The 17,837-nt window shown below is 40.8% G+C and overlaps 1 protein-coding gene across 2 annotated transcripts in view; it reads left to right on the top strand.

Moving 5' to 3' along the window:
* LOC144740767 (ras GTPase-activating-like protein IQGAP1) overlaps positions 1 to 14,493 on the top strand; it is a 112,331-nt gene extending 97,838 nt beyond the window's left edge. The window contains exons 35-38 of one of the 2 annotated variants that reach the window (XM_078623512.1): positions 8,297 to 8,463; positions 9,064 to 9,192; positions 11,596 to 11,704; positions 12,581 to 14,493. In XM_078623512.1, coding sequence (XP_078479638.1) covers positions 8,297 to 8,463; positions 9,064 to 9,192; positions 11,596 to 11,704; positions 12,581 to 12,694 — 519 coding nt within the window. In that variant the 3' untranslated portion in view covers positions 12,695 to 14,493. The remainder of the gene's footprint in view (positions 1 to 8,296; positions 8,464 to 9,063; positions 9,193 to 11,595; positions 11,705 to 12,580) is intronic. The other variant, XM_078623520.1, reaches the window with a different exon arrangement.
* Positions 14,494 to 17,837: the final 3,344 nt, after the last annotated feature.

Raw genomic sequence — 17,837 nt, forward strand, 5'->3', positions numbered from 1 at the left:
TTTGAAAACTCCAAAGCCGTGGGGCTGCCACGCAGATTGTCCTGCCGAGGAGGCCCCCTTGGGAATGGTATACCCAGGAACGTCAAATGACAATAACAATAACAAATAATAATAATAACAACAAAACTATAATGCATCACAAAAATATTTACAATGTAATTAAAATTGCTATCCCCATTCATTAAAAATTGTAATGTTTCTTTTATGCTGTCTTGAGAGGTGTTTTAGAGAAGATACATTAGTTGTAGATTTCTATCATATTGACTGTTAATAAAAGTAAGTGGGAATGTAAGGGATGACTGTAAAGGATGACGGCTGGGGGTCGAGACTCACGCAAGTGTGGCAGCCAAAGGTGGGAACGGATCTTAGAGGAGGACATCCACCGCAGAGGTAGAGCGATGAGATCGGCTCGTGTGGAGGAGGTGGATGGACCGTTGCGTTGTGAGACCGTGAGCCAGATAGTGAGGCCTTCATCCAGCAGTGGATAGATCATGTCCGATGATACAGATCATGGCAATCAATGATGATTACATTATGGTTGAGACCAGTATTGATCGTTGCACGGCGTGCTACGTTTTCTAAGAGCTGCTCAATACAAAGCCGAGTCGTGCTTAAACGTTCAAGCTCAACGCGTTCTTTAAATTGCAAGGCGGGCGGATTCACCGCTTCATCGCCGAGAACAAATCACGATTGTGAATAAGTAAATAGATAAATAAATAGGCCTACCAAAAGAAGAAAAAATTGATCATTGAATGAATACGACGCATCACAATGAATTGATTAAACAGTTAATCATTATGGGAAATGGGTTTTATAGATTTATTCATGTTCCTTCCGGTGCCAAACCTGCATTTAATTAGAAAACCCATGGCCCCCTGTAAAAAAAAAAGTGTGGGGTGGCTTTAATAATTTATTTCGTATAAGCCAATCTAATAGGTTCAGAAACTTTTAAGTGTAATTGAATTCCCCATGCGAGGCGGGTGCCAAGGTTCGTGCATTCTTGGTCACAAGAGGCTGCTTCATGCTGCTGCTACGTGGAAGCTGGTCATGGGCCTCCGTTATACCGCCTTGAGGAAGCGCAGCAAAGCCCCCCATTGGCTTCACCGCGGGTTCTAGATTTGAAGCTTTCGTGACTGCAAGGATTCATATTCTTAGTTTTTTTCGGTAAAGTCACGTAGGTAAAAAATTAAAATTAATAAAAGTAAAATAAAATAAGAATACAATAAAAAAAAGAGCTGTGTTGCCTCCGAAACGTCGTGATTTTTTATTTTATTTTACTTTTATTAATTTTAATTTTTTACCTACGCGAATTTTACCGAAAAAACCTAAGTATATTTACCGCGGGTCCCTGACAGCCACCTACCTACCTGCCTGTGCAGCGATCATCACAGCACCGCGCACACCAGCCACGGTCTTAGCCGGTGCGTGGGGAGGACACTGAGGGCATGTGCAATGTTGCACATAGCGCAGTGTGGTCTGTCTTCCTTGACATATTGATGAGTTAGCCGTGGTTTTTTTGGTAACTTTGAAAGTTGAAGGGGAAGGGGGGGGCTTCTATGTTCATATCAGTGGTGTGGGTTATCGATAATGGAGCAGGAGGTGCTATTGCTCTGAGGCTTACGAGCCAGAGGGGGCCCATGCTCCGGGCTATGAAGAGAAAGGGGAAGGCAGAGATTGGTAGCCCTACTTTTTTATTCGTCGTACTGTACCAGGGCCCATGCCATCCACAAGCAACGCCACTGGTTTACGTCACCATGTCATTCGTAAATGATTAACTTAGAGCCCTTTGTCAATCAACCGCTGAAAGCAGGCCTCATCTATGCCGTGTTGGTTGTTGGACAACAGTGCGGGTTTGTGAAGGAGGACCAGAACTGGTTCACACTTTCCATTGTTACGGATGTTAGCCATGGAAATATAAATTAAACTCAGGCCGCTGGGTTTATAGTGCAGTGATCTTAACCACTGCACAACCACCCCCTCCCATGTTATTGTTTCTAAAATACTGGAATGAACGAATTCATAAATTTCAACCGTAGCTAATTTTGACAAGTTGCCTTTGTTGTTAGTAATGAGTGAGGGTTCACCCAGCTCTTCATCACTCCAGCACGGATTTACAGCCGCTGTCCTGTGGAATAACTTGCCCCAGCCAAAGGAATGTGGAATTTACACGTCTCGCTCAGGACAGTAAACATGCAATGAGGATCACCTCACTCTCGAATAAGAGAGCACCCTAACTGTTCTCCCTACTTAATAAAACACAGCTCACTTTGATGCTTATGAGGGTTAAAACTTAAGCAAATTTGGCTGGCTGCTGACCCAACAGAAGCTGTTTCGTTTATGCTGCTGTGCTTTGTTTCAGCTATTTAGCAGAGGGCATTAATTACACATTTATGTTTGTTAAATCATAGATGTCATTTAATTACTTGAAATGTGGATTTTTGTTCTCATCCGATTAAACATATATATTCTTCTGGACTGAGCCTCGGTGCGGTCATTACGAGAGAAAACACATTTGTAATAACATTTTTATGCAATGTAATGTTTGGTAAATAATTCCTGCCCTATGAGGACCAGCCGACCAATCACATTCTCTCGTACCACATCCCTCCCTTCACAAGCTGTTGGGCTTTGGTTAGGTGATCCTGGACATGTTTACCAAAGTTGGGCGGATGAAAACACAAACTGTACTGTATCGAGTATGCACATCTGGTATTCCCTTCTACGTATTTATGAATTGCACAAGTACTGCTGTAATAAAACAGATCAGTTCATTCCTCGACCAAAAATATAAAACTCAAACATGTGGACTTATTTGGTTAATGCACAGGATTTGTTGGTGCCCTTTTGGCAGGGGTCTATTTTGTTGAATAATCCCTTTTTTAGCTCTTGGTTTTAATATTATTGTCGTTGTTTTTTATTTTATATTGCAAAGTGTGTAATTATCACTCTCAACCGAAGCGAATAAAGGGAAATCCCAAAATGTCACAGCTTTAAATGCTTCGTCCCTTGGGAATATTTCACTTGTTTTCTTTTTTGTTTGTTTTGATTTTAGAGGGGCAGAGAGCATGGAACGTTAGCGGGCAAACAAATAAACAGGGCTTTTACATTTTGGTGGGTTTGCACAACCCTAGTAATGTGGCCTGTGTGTTGGCATGTACGTGCGTTTGCATGATGTGCGTCTGTGTGTCTGTGTGCAATGATAAATATAATCTCTGCACGTCGGATTTCCGGCATGCTACTTATTTGTGCGTATGCGGGAAAGAAGTGGTGTAGCAGATCACGGCACCGTGCTGTCATCCTGGTGACATGGGTTCAACTCCTGGATATTTAGCGGTATATCATCAGTGGCTTACGTAACGTATACGTGGTGTTCATCAACGTCGTCTAAAACGAATAGCTGGTGCAGTGTCATCATCAGCATGAAGCAAAGTTAGCCGTGTGTAGTCCAGGCCATACCATCCTATCTTAATCATCTGCCCTGCCAGATTGCAATAGGTTTTCGCTCACAGCACTTAGCCTCCTGTAGAAGTAAAATAGGGTGATGTGTGTGTGTGCGTGGCCTGTATGAGTGTGGTATGGTTGGGTGTAACTGTAGGTTCGTTTCTGTGTGCGTGACATGTGCACGTGGTTCTGTGTGTGTTTGTGCATGTGGTCGTTCGCACGCCTGTGTACAAGGTCGCGCGTGAGTGTCTCTTTGTGTCAATATTTTGCATGTGTTGTGCATGTGTGCAACATTTAAATGTGCCTGCGTGTGTGCAAGGGAGACAAAGGTGGTCGGGCGTGGTGCTGGCCACCTAGTCCCTCGTGTGCCGTTCTGGCCTTAATAATTGCTCACGAACAGTACTTGCCCCAAAGTTTGTTAAGGCTCTACGGGGAATCTTCGGCTTTGTTCTTTGCTACTGTAGTTAATTCGTCTGTGGACCGCTGGTATAGTGAGTGGTTAGCACACAGTACCAAAACTTTGGCAACCTGAGTTTGATTCCCGGCCTTGGCTAAGATCAGTGGGGTGTCACATCTGAATTTATTCTGGGCCTCCCCTAGGCAGACTCAGCATTAAATTCGTATTTGGTACCACGTGTAAACATCATCACTGTGGGGAGACAAAGACGGTCGTGTACAACGCTGGCCACATCAAGTAAAACCGAAGTAAGACTGGCCTCAGCAGTCTTACTTCGGTTTTACTTGGGGGGGGTTGATCTTTGTTTTCGTCCTTTGTTCATTAGTGTGTGACTGGATGGATCTGTTAGTGTGTGTGTGGTCAGGGAAGAGGCTCCCTAGGGGGCAGGCACTGATGCAAGGAGGTAACTAATGTTTATCCGGCCTGGTATCTGAGAAAGCGCTACGGTATAGGAAACAGCTGTCAGCAAGACCTCGCATATACAAACTGTGAATACGTGCCCATCCTAACGCAATTAAAGTATGCTGTAATGCGTTGCAAAGTGAAGCATGCGCTTTGACAACGAATGAAGGGAAAGGCTTATGTTTTGGCCAGTTGGATTTCCCAAGTCTTCATTTGGGAAAGAAATGAGTTCCAAATGTGTTCTCTCTCTCTCTCCCCAGAACTTTGTGTGAGTAATCCAATTCTGTCATTAGCGAACCCGGTCAGAATTACAGGAAGTAGTGTAATCTTCAAGGATTAAAAAAAAAACCCGAGGAGAATTAATGTCTTAAAAACATGACTTTACATTTACAGTATTTCATTTGTAAAAAACACTGACATTACAAAGAAACGTTATATATATTTTTAATAACAAACCGTGTTTATGCCCTGAAAAGGCTGTATCGTGGTAACATAAAAACCCGCTCGGCAAAGTACAGACAGACACATTTGTTATATTTTGCCTGCAGGCAATTTGGCAATCACATCTGTTTCATGCAGCCGTGTGTCGTGCCTTAAAGCTGCAGTATACATGGCTGCGTCTGGTTTTCCTTTTCCTCGGCCTCCTTAAATATGCTTTTTCAACTGTCTACAACGTTTTTTTTAAGCCGTAACCTGTTTCCAAAAAGCTGCCTAAGCCTTAATTATCACCCTACCGGTAGTGTATGTACATTTTTGTTTCGATTAGCAGCATGCGATGCCATTGACATTTTTTTTTATCCTTTAAATAAATTTTTTTGGAGAAAAATTTTTTTTTTTGAGACATCGAAATATTTCTATACAGTGTACATTTTAGGTATTATTTTAAGCTCTGCATTTTCAAACCGTTTTTCATCCGGATAGGTTAACGCAAGTCAGAGTGCTAATAGCAAAACGTTAAGATCATTTAAATATTATAGGCAGCAAGGGATCTAGTTTTACATCAACAAAATTAATAGCCATGCATGCCACTGCTTTGGATAATGTCTGTCATATGCTTTATAATGGTCCCTGGAATGTCTTGCTCTGTGACCTTACCGCAGAGCTTTTTGACAGCCTCCGGTAAACCTTTTAGAGGAGGCATGCAACACGCGTTAGGGTGCAAAAAAATGACACTCTTCCAGCCAGATCGCCCTGCTTTCTCTTCAAAACAAAGGCAGCAGAGTGAATGGGGTGTTCGTGTCTGTAAACAATATATCACGGGGAGTAAAACTGTAGCAGTTAGTGCACTGTGCTGTGAACCCGACGACCAGCGTTTGATTCCCTGCTCAGGACCTAATATATGTGGGCCTTTATCTGAACTAATCATGGACCTCCTCTAGGTCTACTCAGCCTTAAATGAGTGCCTGGTGCAGTGTGTAAACTGCAGCACTGAAGAGAAAAAGGCCGCCCTATGTGGTTCTGGCCACACCACCCCGCATTGACCTTAATCGGTGCTCGCAAACAAAACCTGCCCAAATAGTCTGTTAAAAGCTATGTCGGGGGATCTTTGTGTGTTGTTAGTATTGCAGTATCTTGTTCAGATTGAATGTAACACGTAATGAAATTCATGGCATCTTCTTCTTTCCAAAATAAAGTAGCCAGGTGAATACATCTTTTGTCACATGCATTATACGTTACTTTAAACTTCATGTGTAGTGAAATACAGGAATATAAAAAAGACTGAGTATTAAAGTAGCAATTAATAATGTCACAATGCTATTGCTGATACGTCCTGTTTATGTGGCTTTGAAAACATCCTAATGTTTTTGTGAGTTTTATTTGATTTAGTCTGCACGTCATATTAAAAAATGCTACTGTCCACTGTGACCAAACTCCCATAGAATGAGTGGCCCGAACTTGACCTCCAGTCTTATTAAAATTTAGCCCACTAGAGAGCAGCCCATCCTGCAACGAGAATCACACTCACCGCTCGCACTCAACAAACACTAACCAATCACATCTCATCCCACTCACAGTCACAAGATGAACTTCCTAGAAACTCACCACTTAACTGCGACCGACTAATGCAGTGTGTTCACCTGCTGTGTACTGTGGCGGACGGTACACCCATTGCATACTCACGTAGATCCAGCACGCTGTGCCACACTCACGGTGTCAGGAAGATGGTCATGTTTTTTTAAAATCTTGTTCAAATATCAAAGGTGATGCATGGGTCAGATCTAATGCCGTCGTCGAATGCCCAATTCGTACGGTTAGAATGAGCCCACGCTTGACTCCAAAATTGGCTTCTGCGGTGGAAATGTGGAATTGATGCTCATGGCACAGCAATGCCCAAGCAGAGACGAGCACCATCTTATTCGCGCTCGTTCTAGCAGGTAGACCCTTTCACTGTTTTTACTACATCATTGTACATTTTATAGCTGTGCCATTCTTATCGCGCAAGGCTGCTATCATGAAGGTTCCACTTTTGATAGACTATTATCGTCTGCAGCAGTTTCTCAGTATGTTGAAATGTGACTTTAACCAATTAGATAATTTGCAAAATAACTTTTTACAAATTTGTACCACGATATTGCCACAAATGGGCCTATTGTTTTTGAATTGATGTCATGAGATCTTTAACGTCTATTGTGAAGCAGACGTGGCATGGATTTTTTCGTATATATTACACCCCCAGCATTAACCAGGGTGGCCGATAGGCTCCAACATCCAAACCGCACCCCCTGCACCCTCCCGTAACAAGCGGCAGGCGCTACTTCGCAGCCATTTTATTTAAATTAATGAAAAAAGATATGATTAAACGCTCTCCACGCTTCTGAAATAATCTCTTGTGGCACATTCACAGACAATGTTTTTGGCCGATGAGAGTAAGAAGTACAGGTTGATGATTCATCGAGTGGTTCATATGCGTTCCACATTTCAAGGAAAGCCTATTTTTGTGAAAATGGATTTTTTTCCAAAACATAACATTTGGTGTTACGGTTCTGCCTTTCGGTTTAGTCGTAGCTAAGTTTGATATTTGTTTAACATTCAATGTGTTATACTTTGTTACTGTACTTCGGATAAGTATATATAGAGAATTCCGGTCAAATAAAATAGGCATAGTTAACCTTTGCCACACATGTAGAAATCCAAGAATAATTGTGTTTATAGCAACACATTGACAGAAAAGTGATTTATAATACAAAACCAGCTGCTATAAATTATAACTTAGCCTTTCCTGTGTTTTTCTTTCATGAGAGTCCGCTATGACAAGATACAGGAGCCAGAATTTATATAATATAATAATAACAATTGTAAAGTGTTCAATGGAGAAGTAATAACCTGAATGAAAATACTTTTTTTATGGAATGGAAACACATCACTGTACTGTATAGTAATGCGTACATTTCAGGGCACCGTAAAGCAGAGATTTGCACAAAGTGCGGTAGAATATACATGTCACGAGGTTAAAATGTTCTCGGTCAAGAAATAGTACAAACAATTGTACACCTTAAAAAAATAAACCAGGCAACTTCCACATATTTTGCACTGGAGACATTCTTCCAGACCCATGAGAGCACTGCTCCGGATTTCCTTGTCTTCTCATGAATAAATGTGCGCAATCAAGGCTTGAGTTTAGTCGGGTCTGTCTGGGTCAGTGACCCCGAAAATATTTCTGCACCTAACGCACCACATCCAGTATACCTATCAACATGGTTGTTGTTGCTCGTCTCGAGTAACCTACTCCACTCGACCAGCCAGCAACCTGGAAAATATTAATGGGGAAATTACGCCCTGTTGTGCAATATACTGTTCGTGACTGAATTTCATTGTAAACAGAGAACATTGCCGAACATGGAAATCTGGACCACTGCTGGGGGATGGTTACGCAAGCACTGCCATTTTCTGAGCCTGCTGCCTTTTTCAGAATGGCCACATTTATAGAGGTCCCATTGTCACAGATCACACTTGAGAAGCTTCAGGCCTTCAGCTATTGGACTCCCGTGTGCTCAGGACATCCGGAACCAGCGGCGGTACCGGCAGAGGCGCAAGGCGGAGCTGGTGAAGCTGCAGCAGACGCTCGTCGCCCTCAATTCCAAGACGACGTTCTACCAGGAGCAGACCAACTACTACAACCAGTACATCCAGACCTGCCTCGACAACCTGGCCCACAAGGGAAAGTAGGTCACCGCGAGTCACTCGCGCGGGAATGCTTCCTGAGTCACTCTTCACGCCGGTGAATCATTTGGGCTTCAGGTGATTGTGGTGTAAGGAAAACTACACAAGCCTGGAGGGGGGGGGGGTGTTTGAGTGTTTTTTCTTCAATACGTATGTTTTCCCGCACTCAGAGACCCTTATCGTTGGCTGGGGAAAAAAATATCGACTGAGTCTGTGCGAATGGTTCATAGATTTTGAATCGAAGCAGCATCGAGGTCACACAATGCCCTTCTGTTCTTGTGAATCAGGTTGGATTCTAGTATAGGGACCTTTAGAGAATGATCCCTGATCCTTTTGCGGATTCAAGCTCCATTAAGAGGATCTTTCTGGATTCATGGACAAAAAGTAAACTCCCCAGTAGAACAGTCTGCTGTGTTTTTAGACGAGATGTACATTCCGGAATAAGCCCATCAATGGCAGTATTAAATGATAAAGCATTGATGATATTAATGGGTAGGAGTTGTAACCTTATAATCGAATTAAAACTGGTACGTTATGCATACAAAAAACGTCACTTTTTCTGCTCTACTGTCTCTGATCTGCGTGCGCGTGCTTCATTGGAGGAGCGGACGGAAAGGGAAAGCCGAGGAAAAATCAGGACGGAAAGGAAAGCCTCAGGTTCTGCACTACACAGCTGCCCGCCTCTACGAGAAGGGAGTGCTGCTGGAGATAGAAGACGTCACCTTAAACCAGTACGTGCTGCGTTCATCTCGGCCACGATGGCCACGCTGACTAGGACAGCTGGATAACATTTGTGGTGTTTCAGAGGTGGCCGCGTTCCTCGGGAGAGCTGAACTGGCAGCGCTGAGATCCTGCATTCGAATCTGGGTTTCATTCGCCCCATGTTTTTTTTTATATTAGTTTCTTAATTTCAGCGAGTTGATGGTATGTATGTCGATGTGTGTACGCTGAACTTCTTTCGCACCGCATGTAGCCAACCACGCTAATCGGAGGTGCATGTACAAACAAAAACGCCACGTCAAATGTTATTTTTAGGGCTTCATTTGGCTAAATTCCAGCTCTGAAATGATCAGTTTGTCATGTACAGACGTTAATCTCTGCAGCAAGCTTGGTGGGAAAATGCTGCACGACAGTGTGCATTGTAGTTCTGTGAGATCTGCTTTTGTGGGTCATTCTCTAATATGAAAGGTTGGACTGCTGTGAGAGTTCTGAATGGATTATTTGTCTCATGGATTTATGCCGATGGCAAAATCAGGAAAAATTGAGGGAGAATAAATAAATGAATGACCATAGTGGGGATGTTATTAGTCTCCGGGAGTGGGCTGTCCAGCCGATGTCAACGGACATTTTGTGTTCATTATCTGTTGTATACCCATTGTGTTTTTAAATCTTGGAACAATTTCATAATCACCTTCCATACCTTTTTACATGTTGCGAGTACAGTACAGTACCATTCATTTGAGTGCATATGCTATGTGGTTTCCGTGTCCAAAGTTGTTCTATCTTGTTATGACTATCAACGACAAATATTCCCCTATAGCCATACAGAATTGTTGGGCAAGTGCTGATAGCAAGCGCCCATTAAGGCCGGCACGGCATACAATGACGCGGTGTGGCTAGCATCATGCACGCGTGGGTGGTGTGGTCAACACTAAGCCCAACTGCCCTTACTCAGTGCTGATGTTTACACGCCACACCAGGCACTCGTATTAGGATGAGCGAACATAGGGTGAAAACCCAGGACCGATTCAGACACCACTTGACGATGATATTCGGCATGGCTGGGAATTGAACTCAAGGTGCCTGGTTCATAGCGCATTGCACTCAAGACTGTACCGCAGCTCCCCACAAATAAATAAAACGCACGTGCAGAAATGAAACGTGAAGAGGGCATGCATTAGTCTATGCAACGCATACAAAGTATTACCTCCTTGAAATAAAAATTCCGTATAGTTTGCATTGCAAGATAATAACCAGATCGGTACCTTTAGTTTGCATGTTGCTACCGTCATTACAGTTGTATTGTGTTATGCACAGAGCAGACACAGTATTGAATGATTAAATACATTGACATTAATCCTTTTAAATTGTATTTTGTGCACTGCCATTGAGAGGCACAGTGGCACATGAAATATACTTGATTATGACCAAACCCTGATGTGATTGGCAGCTATAAAACATTAAAGAGAGAAATGAAGGGTAAAATAAAAAAATATATAGATATATCAACAGGTCCGTATGTGGACTATATTCTGCCTGGTCTTATGTATATACATAATATGTGTGCTCAATAAATCTGCGCAATATCAACCGCAGTATAAATGAATACGTGGACTTTCAACCCAATTCTGCAGATCAAAGAACGTATCTGTATAAGGCTGGCACCTGCCATAAGCGGATGACTCCTGCTAGTTTAGCGTCTCATTAAAACAGTTTCATTGCAAATGAGCTGTTAGAGATGTTTGTGATTTAGGAGAAAGTAGAAGATAACATGTATTCATTGCCTGATAATGTTTACGGAAACATCTCACCACCCTCCATGACCTTCCCCACCTATAATAGGGACAGTATGCACTGCCCTGAAGCCAATTATAGAAATTCCCCCGCACACATTCAAAGTTACAGCCTTTTCAAAAGCTCCTGGTCAAAGAAGGGGATCCAGGCATGCAAGTAGGATTCACGTCTTTTGCTTATCATTTGTTTTATAATTCACATGTGGATATGCTAATCGTGAAGCACATGTATGACTGGATAATGATACATATACATTTACATTCTTGGAATTACACAAGCAGATTGGAAGAGGAATACATGGATTAGAGAACATACACAAGTTGGAGAGGTCATATTTATTGTTCAGTATGGCAAGTTAGCTAAGGCAGGGCATATCGCTAAAAGGAATGATAGCTGGTGGTTGCCACTATTTACAGTGCAACCAAAGGAGGAAACCCATCCGAGAGATAATCCACTGTGGAAAGGAGCGGTGATATCAACTTGTGTGCAGAAACTTTTTGAATGTTTTAATCACGTGACGGCTTTGGGAGACCATCATCTAGCAAGAGATCAATCATGAGTGATCAAGACAATGATGATGGATATGTTTAAAGTGACTCGATTTCTTTTCCCCACTACAGGTTCAAGAATGTTTTGTTTGATATCACGAAAGGAGAGAAAATTGGAATCTTCGAGGTGAAAGCGAAGTTCATGGGAGTTGAAATGGAAAAAGTGGAGCTTAACTTTCAGGTACGGTATACCAGCCCCATTGCATTATTGACAATGTTCACCTACACTTGGTTCTCATCGTTAACATGGCCACTTTACATTGTTCACAATTTATACCAGCAGTCTCCGTTAAGTATGAAAACACATTTTCGGTAAAAGTGTGGATGATGCAAATCAGATCAATTCCACCCTCATTTGCCACGGAGCGATCCGAGTAATTATTTTACCAAGCCGGTCTAGAGCTGCGAGGCAACCAAATCATTTGGACTGCTTTCAATCTCATCAGATCTCTGAAGTTAAGCAGGCTCGAGCCTGGTTGGCACTTGCATGGATGACCACCAGGGCTTGCCAGGGTTTGCAGGGTTCATAGGCATAGAGCTTTAAAGTGGCCATGAGGCACCACTGTTGGGGGTCATCCCCCCCCCCCACTCAAGTGTGTGGGTTTACTCTGGGTACTCCAGTTTCCTCATACAAGTCGAACACTCACTAATGTAACTGGCCAAACATCCCAATGCAGGACCCTCCTTAAAAAGTGAGTTAAGACTCGATGAAGCTTTCCTAGGTGAATGATTGCCAGCATAACTATGCAAGAACAATTACTTAACTTGCAAATTATGATTATCTGTTACATGATTGTTACTTGTTCATTTGCAGTACATTACTGTAATAACTCTGCGAGGGCGTGCGACTTTAATTATAGTCACTCATTCAAACATCCATTGCATGTATTCTTGGCACCGAGTTTGAGGGAACGTAATGACAGTATGAGAATTAAAGTATTAGCACTTGTCCCACACTTTAAGGGCTTATAATTGGGAAGATGAGCCATACATATATCATCATCATTATGCGTTAATTGTTTCATTCACATGTTGCCAAATTCTCATTCCTTGACAGGACCTTTTGCAGCTGCAGTACGAGGGAGTGGCTGTAATGAAGATGTTCGAACGGGCAAGAGTAAATGTCAACCTCCTTATCTTCCTCCTCAACAAGAAGTTATATGGGAAATGAGTTCTGCATTGGCATGTTTCCTATCTACTAACACTTTTGGTTATACTTTTTTTTTTAATACCCAGTTTGTTTGTTGCAAGGTAGAAGAATAATAATGACTGTAAGAGGAACGAGTATTTTGTTTAACAGGATAATCACTTCGATTTAAAGCTTTCGTGACTGCAGGGATTCATCTTCTTGGTTCTTTCGGTAAAGTCACGTAGAAGGGAAATAATAAAATAATAAAAATAAAACATAATATATTATTTTTGGTTCTTTCAGTAAAGTCACGTAGAAGGGAAATAATAAAAATAAAACATAATATATTATTTTATTATGTTTTATTTTAATATATTATTTTATTATGTTTTATTTTTCTTATTTTATTATTTCCCTTCTACGTGACTTTACCGAAAGAACCAAGAAGAGGATAATCACTATTATAATGTTCAAGTTAAAACAAATGGTAAGCAGAATTGAACTACATTATTAAAAAAATGTGTTATTATAAAGACGAATAATTGTCGAATGGTTGATACTTGTGTTGCGAAATCGCACTTGATTTGATGATGCTCATTGGAAGAAAAAAGGATATAGTTGAATTGGATATTTTTCATTAATTTGATTAAAAAATTATTATTATCAAAGTCCCAGTTTATTTAGAAGTTGCGGAAGTACTCTATATCTGCCACTATTTGTTTTACATAATGGAAATTTATATATTTTTTAATATTTATGCGCATTGATGCATTTTTCCACGTGTTTATACATTCGTTTTAAACACGTTATAAAATGTGACATTACTGTGTCTCTGGGCTTCAATCAATTTGATTGAACCGAAGCCCTAATCCCCTGACATTTACTTTGTTAATTCACCACCTAACGGACGACTGAACTTTGCAGACAGACACGGTATAGCTGGAGTCGAAGGATATCTCATCGTTGCTCAATTAGAAAACAAATATATCATCCTCTTTATGAACGATGCACAGATATACAGTATTGTAGTAAGCGTAAATTAAGAGAAAAAAAATAAGAATCCAAATTTCGTTAGTAATACACTGCCAAATAATACGTGTATGATTCAATCTATTACAAGCTAAGATTGATGTGCTGCATGTCAGCACCTGTTTTAAATAAATGCACAAGTGCATACTGTATATAAGTCTTAGAAAGAAAAATAGCCTCATTGATATGTTTTTGCAATCACGTTTTTTGCTTGTATCACTTGAAAAGTAAAAATTGTTGGCAGTTTCTATTTTTTTTCAATCAAAATAAAAGGTTGAAGAAAACGTTAGCTTAAATGTGTATTTATATGATGATGTTTGCGGAAAAAAATATTTTTGATTCAAATAATAAAGTTTTTACAATTGCTGATAATTGGTACATCACCTACAACTACTGGTGAAAATGCAGCATTACATTACTGTACTTAAGAGTAAATATTTATCGTATTTACTGCTTCTAAGGTATTATCATGCAACAATTATGAAGGTATCATCGTGTTCTATTATACATTTTTTAATGGATAGCTTAATAAGGAGTCATGCACAACAATTGCTGGGCTTTCATTAAGAATAAACATTAGCTTGTGTAGGTTGAGAAGCTTTCAGTTTTATAAAATCGAATTTCGTCTACTACTGTTGGCATGTGCTGTGAATTACTCATTGTTTTTACAGGAGCATCCTGCTTATATTTGATTGGATGGAATCAGTCATGTGTAGATTATTACCACTTAAAATATATTCCCTGCATCGTAAATTCACGTATTTGTTGGAGTATAGAGGTGTTATTTTTTAAATAAAATTTTGTTTAATCCACCTCGTGATTTTACAATTTATTGGAATAAGTGACAATATATTTGAAAAAGAAGATGAATTGAAAATCCAGTAAATGATCCTAGCTCTTTTTTATCTCTGTGCCAGTGGCATTCCCCAAACTAAACAGACCATGCTCATATTCAATTATCATGTCATTCTCATATGCCATTCACATATACCCTGCCAGTGGTAAGTCTCCATGTTGGTTAAATTGGAGTGATTTTGCTAACTTTTATTACTCTATGCCTTTTCTCAAGGCATCTGTGTAAATTAGATTTAGTAGAAAACATCTTGACATCAACACAAACTCCTTTGGGTCACATTTTTGTTTTTGTCAATATTTGGTAAATTCATGTTGGCATAGCCCGCTTTTAATGGAGTATAATACAAGCCGTGCCTGTTTAATGTACGAAAACTAATGCTCAAAATAACAACATGTAAAGGTGTGCTGACAATCACCAGGAAGGAACGACTCCCCATCATGCCTTACATGCATGTTACGTGACCACCACATTACTTGAACAATGCTCATGATAGTTAATTCGACATGTTGCCAGCCTCCACACATTTTCATATTGTTATGGGGATTATAGAGAATTTACATCAAGTGTGGGATTTGCTAACTAATGATATACACTGTTGTATAGTTTAAGCTCATCATTTTCTTCGTGAATAGTTGAAACTTCAGATTCAGCACTCTGTTAGGTACACTTTATATCATATTATTTTATTATGTTTTATTTTTATTATTTCCATTCTACGTGACTTTACCGAAAGAACCAATAAGAGGTACACATTTGCTCGGTTGTGCTGGAGGTAAAAGACTGTCTTTTATGGGTATGATAGGAGTCTTGCCTTAATCGGTGCCTGTGCAAGTACAAACGGTGTTGCTTGTTCAGTCTATGGTTACCTTTTTGGAGTGGAAATCTGTTCAATCAAGCCTTCAATGTTGGAATTGCTTAATTTAAATTCAACAGCCTTGCCATGAGCAGAAGGCACACATTGTGCACCGTACATTTATACTTCAAAGAATGGCCCAGAGTTAAGATTGCATTCAAAGGTGGTCTTTGTTGTTCAGTCTACAAACATTGTACAAGCACCTATGTTAAACATTGCCGCTTTGAATAAACATTTGTAGAGTGGTAGAGCAACACATAATTGAGCTATTTCATTCAATGTTAAAACATATAAATATATGCCATGTCGAATTAAGTTAGACACTGTTTCATTTGGCTGGAGAGATGTTACCACTTATCATGTTTCCGAGACCATGTAGCTTCATTCCAGTCATGCAAAAATAAAGTTGCATGTGCAATACTGCATGTATTAGGTCTACTCAGCCGCAAATGAGTACCTGGTACGATGTGTAAACATCGCCATTAGGTGTGGTGCTGGCCACCCATCCGCTCGTGTGCTGTGCCGGCCTTCATAGGTGCTCGCTAACAGCACTTGCCCCAACAGTATGTCGGGGCTATGAGGGTGTTATTTGTCTTTGTATTGCACATGCAATACATGCAGTATTGTGCAGAAGCTACCTTGTCTGTGCCTACACACGAAGCTTCAGTTCTTCTCAGCCACAATCATGCCCTCCTCTAAGCTTGCGAAATGTGGAGCCCCCTAATGATACATCTGTGCCGGTTAGAAACATTCAGGCTGGCCTGCCTATAATCCATCCTGGGTTTAACCAAGCTGGATTGTGTGAGGAGCTCACAAATCCTAAAAGATCTGGACAAAGTCCCATCGTTGAGCTCTTCTGGCAGGCAAGACTGCGTTGGCTGGGTCATGTAGCCCGCATGCCCAGCCACCGCATGCCGAAACAGCTTTTGTTTTGATGCACGGCACGGGCTCGAGAAGAGATGGACTGATGTACAGAAAGATGTGGAGCTGATTGGATTAGCTAATGACTGGTACCAGCAGTGTCCAGATCGGCCTCCAACTGCGATGCGATGCTCACAACAACGAGCTGAGCGCCCGTTGGCTAAAACTCATTAAATTGGCACAATAGGGGGCACAGGTGATGTCATCTCGGTCAGTCAACTCATGGCATCTGGGTCTGTCCGTGACCTGCTAGCGAGTCGTGATTTAATTTAGTTATTTTCATTTATTATTATTTTATGTTATAATTATTATATTTACCTATGTGACTTTACCGAAATAACCTAAGAGTATGAATCCTTGCAGTCACGAAACCTTCAAATCTAGAATTATCTGCTAGCGAGCCTTCGACACATCACGTGGCCGCCAAGTGCACATCGCTTGGCACAGGCGTCGTAGTGACGTCACCACCCCTTAGTGGCGAATGGAGGCTGTTTCAAAAGATTAAAATTGGTTATGAACAATGGTGCATGTTGGAGACCCAGAATATAACCACATTTCTTGAGTGTTATAGCCCAATAGAAACAAAGCAAGGTGAATATAAACAGAGTATTGATACGAACGACAGCGTTGCTTCAACAATACATCATTTATTATCAGATTTAAAAACAAACCGCATTGACTTTCTACCCAGAATCCAGCTCTGCCTTGCATTATTGCCTTCACACGTGTAACGATTTCCAATCAAGCGATTGCTGTATGTTATGAAAGTGTGCTTATGGTAAATTCCAACGTGACTCATGTTTCTCTCTGAACAACATCGGTCTCCATACGAAAACATTGCGCAGACCATAAAATCAACACAACAATTCGTACTATAATCTGACACTTCTACACTGTATGACAAACAGTAGTTAGACACACATAATTTTAATGTAAATTAAAGAAATGACAAAGTGGTCTTGGAATGACCGCTTTGAAATCTCAAATGTCAACCTATAACTTTAATGTATGGATGTTGCACTTATTTTGCACCGTACGTAGCCAACCGTGTTTATCGGAGGTGCAGGAGAATGACATCTTAACACAAAAAGCAGTTCTAAAGAAATTAGTTTGCAATCTCAATTTAAAAGTGCATAGCTCCAGTGGCTTCCTAATATTGGAAAGAAAAACGTTCCAGACGGCTGCAGCAGCGCATCTGAAAGCGCGTGCGATGCAGTGACCGTCTTTGTTCGGTGGTTAAAAGGGGCATGCATATCCTTTGTATGAATATGGGAACAAAAACTACATATCGTGTATCTGTCATTGAATTTGCACTCGTGAAAGTGGCATGATTTTATTAATTTAATACTGATGTGTTTCACTTCTATTCCCAATGTGACTTTGGCAGGTCGAGTCGGACAGTAAATGTTACCTCACTGCGCATTAATCAGCAGCTAACAGTGGCTTTTTAAATATAAATACAAAGTTTATGCAAATGCTCTGAGTGTGACGTGATCGGCAATTACTTTTGGATGATAACATTGATT

This window comes from Lampetra planeri, chromosome 3 (genome assembly GCF_965212315.1).
Source record: "Lampetra planeri chromosome 3, kcLamPlan1.2.h2, whole genome shotgun sequence".
NCBI classification, from domain to species: domain Eukaryota; kingdom Metazoa; phylum Chordata; class Hyperoartia; order Petromyzontiformes; family Petromyzontidae; genus Lampetra; species Lampetra planeri.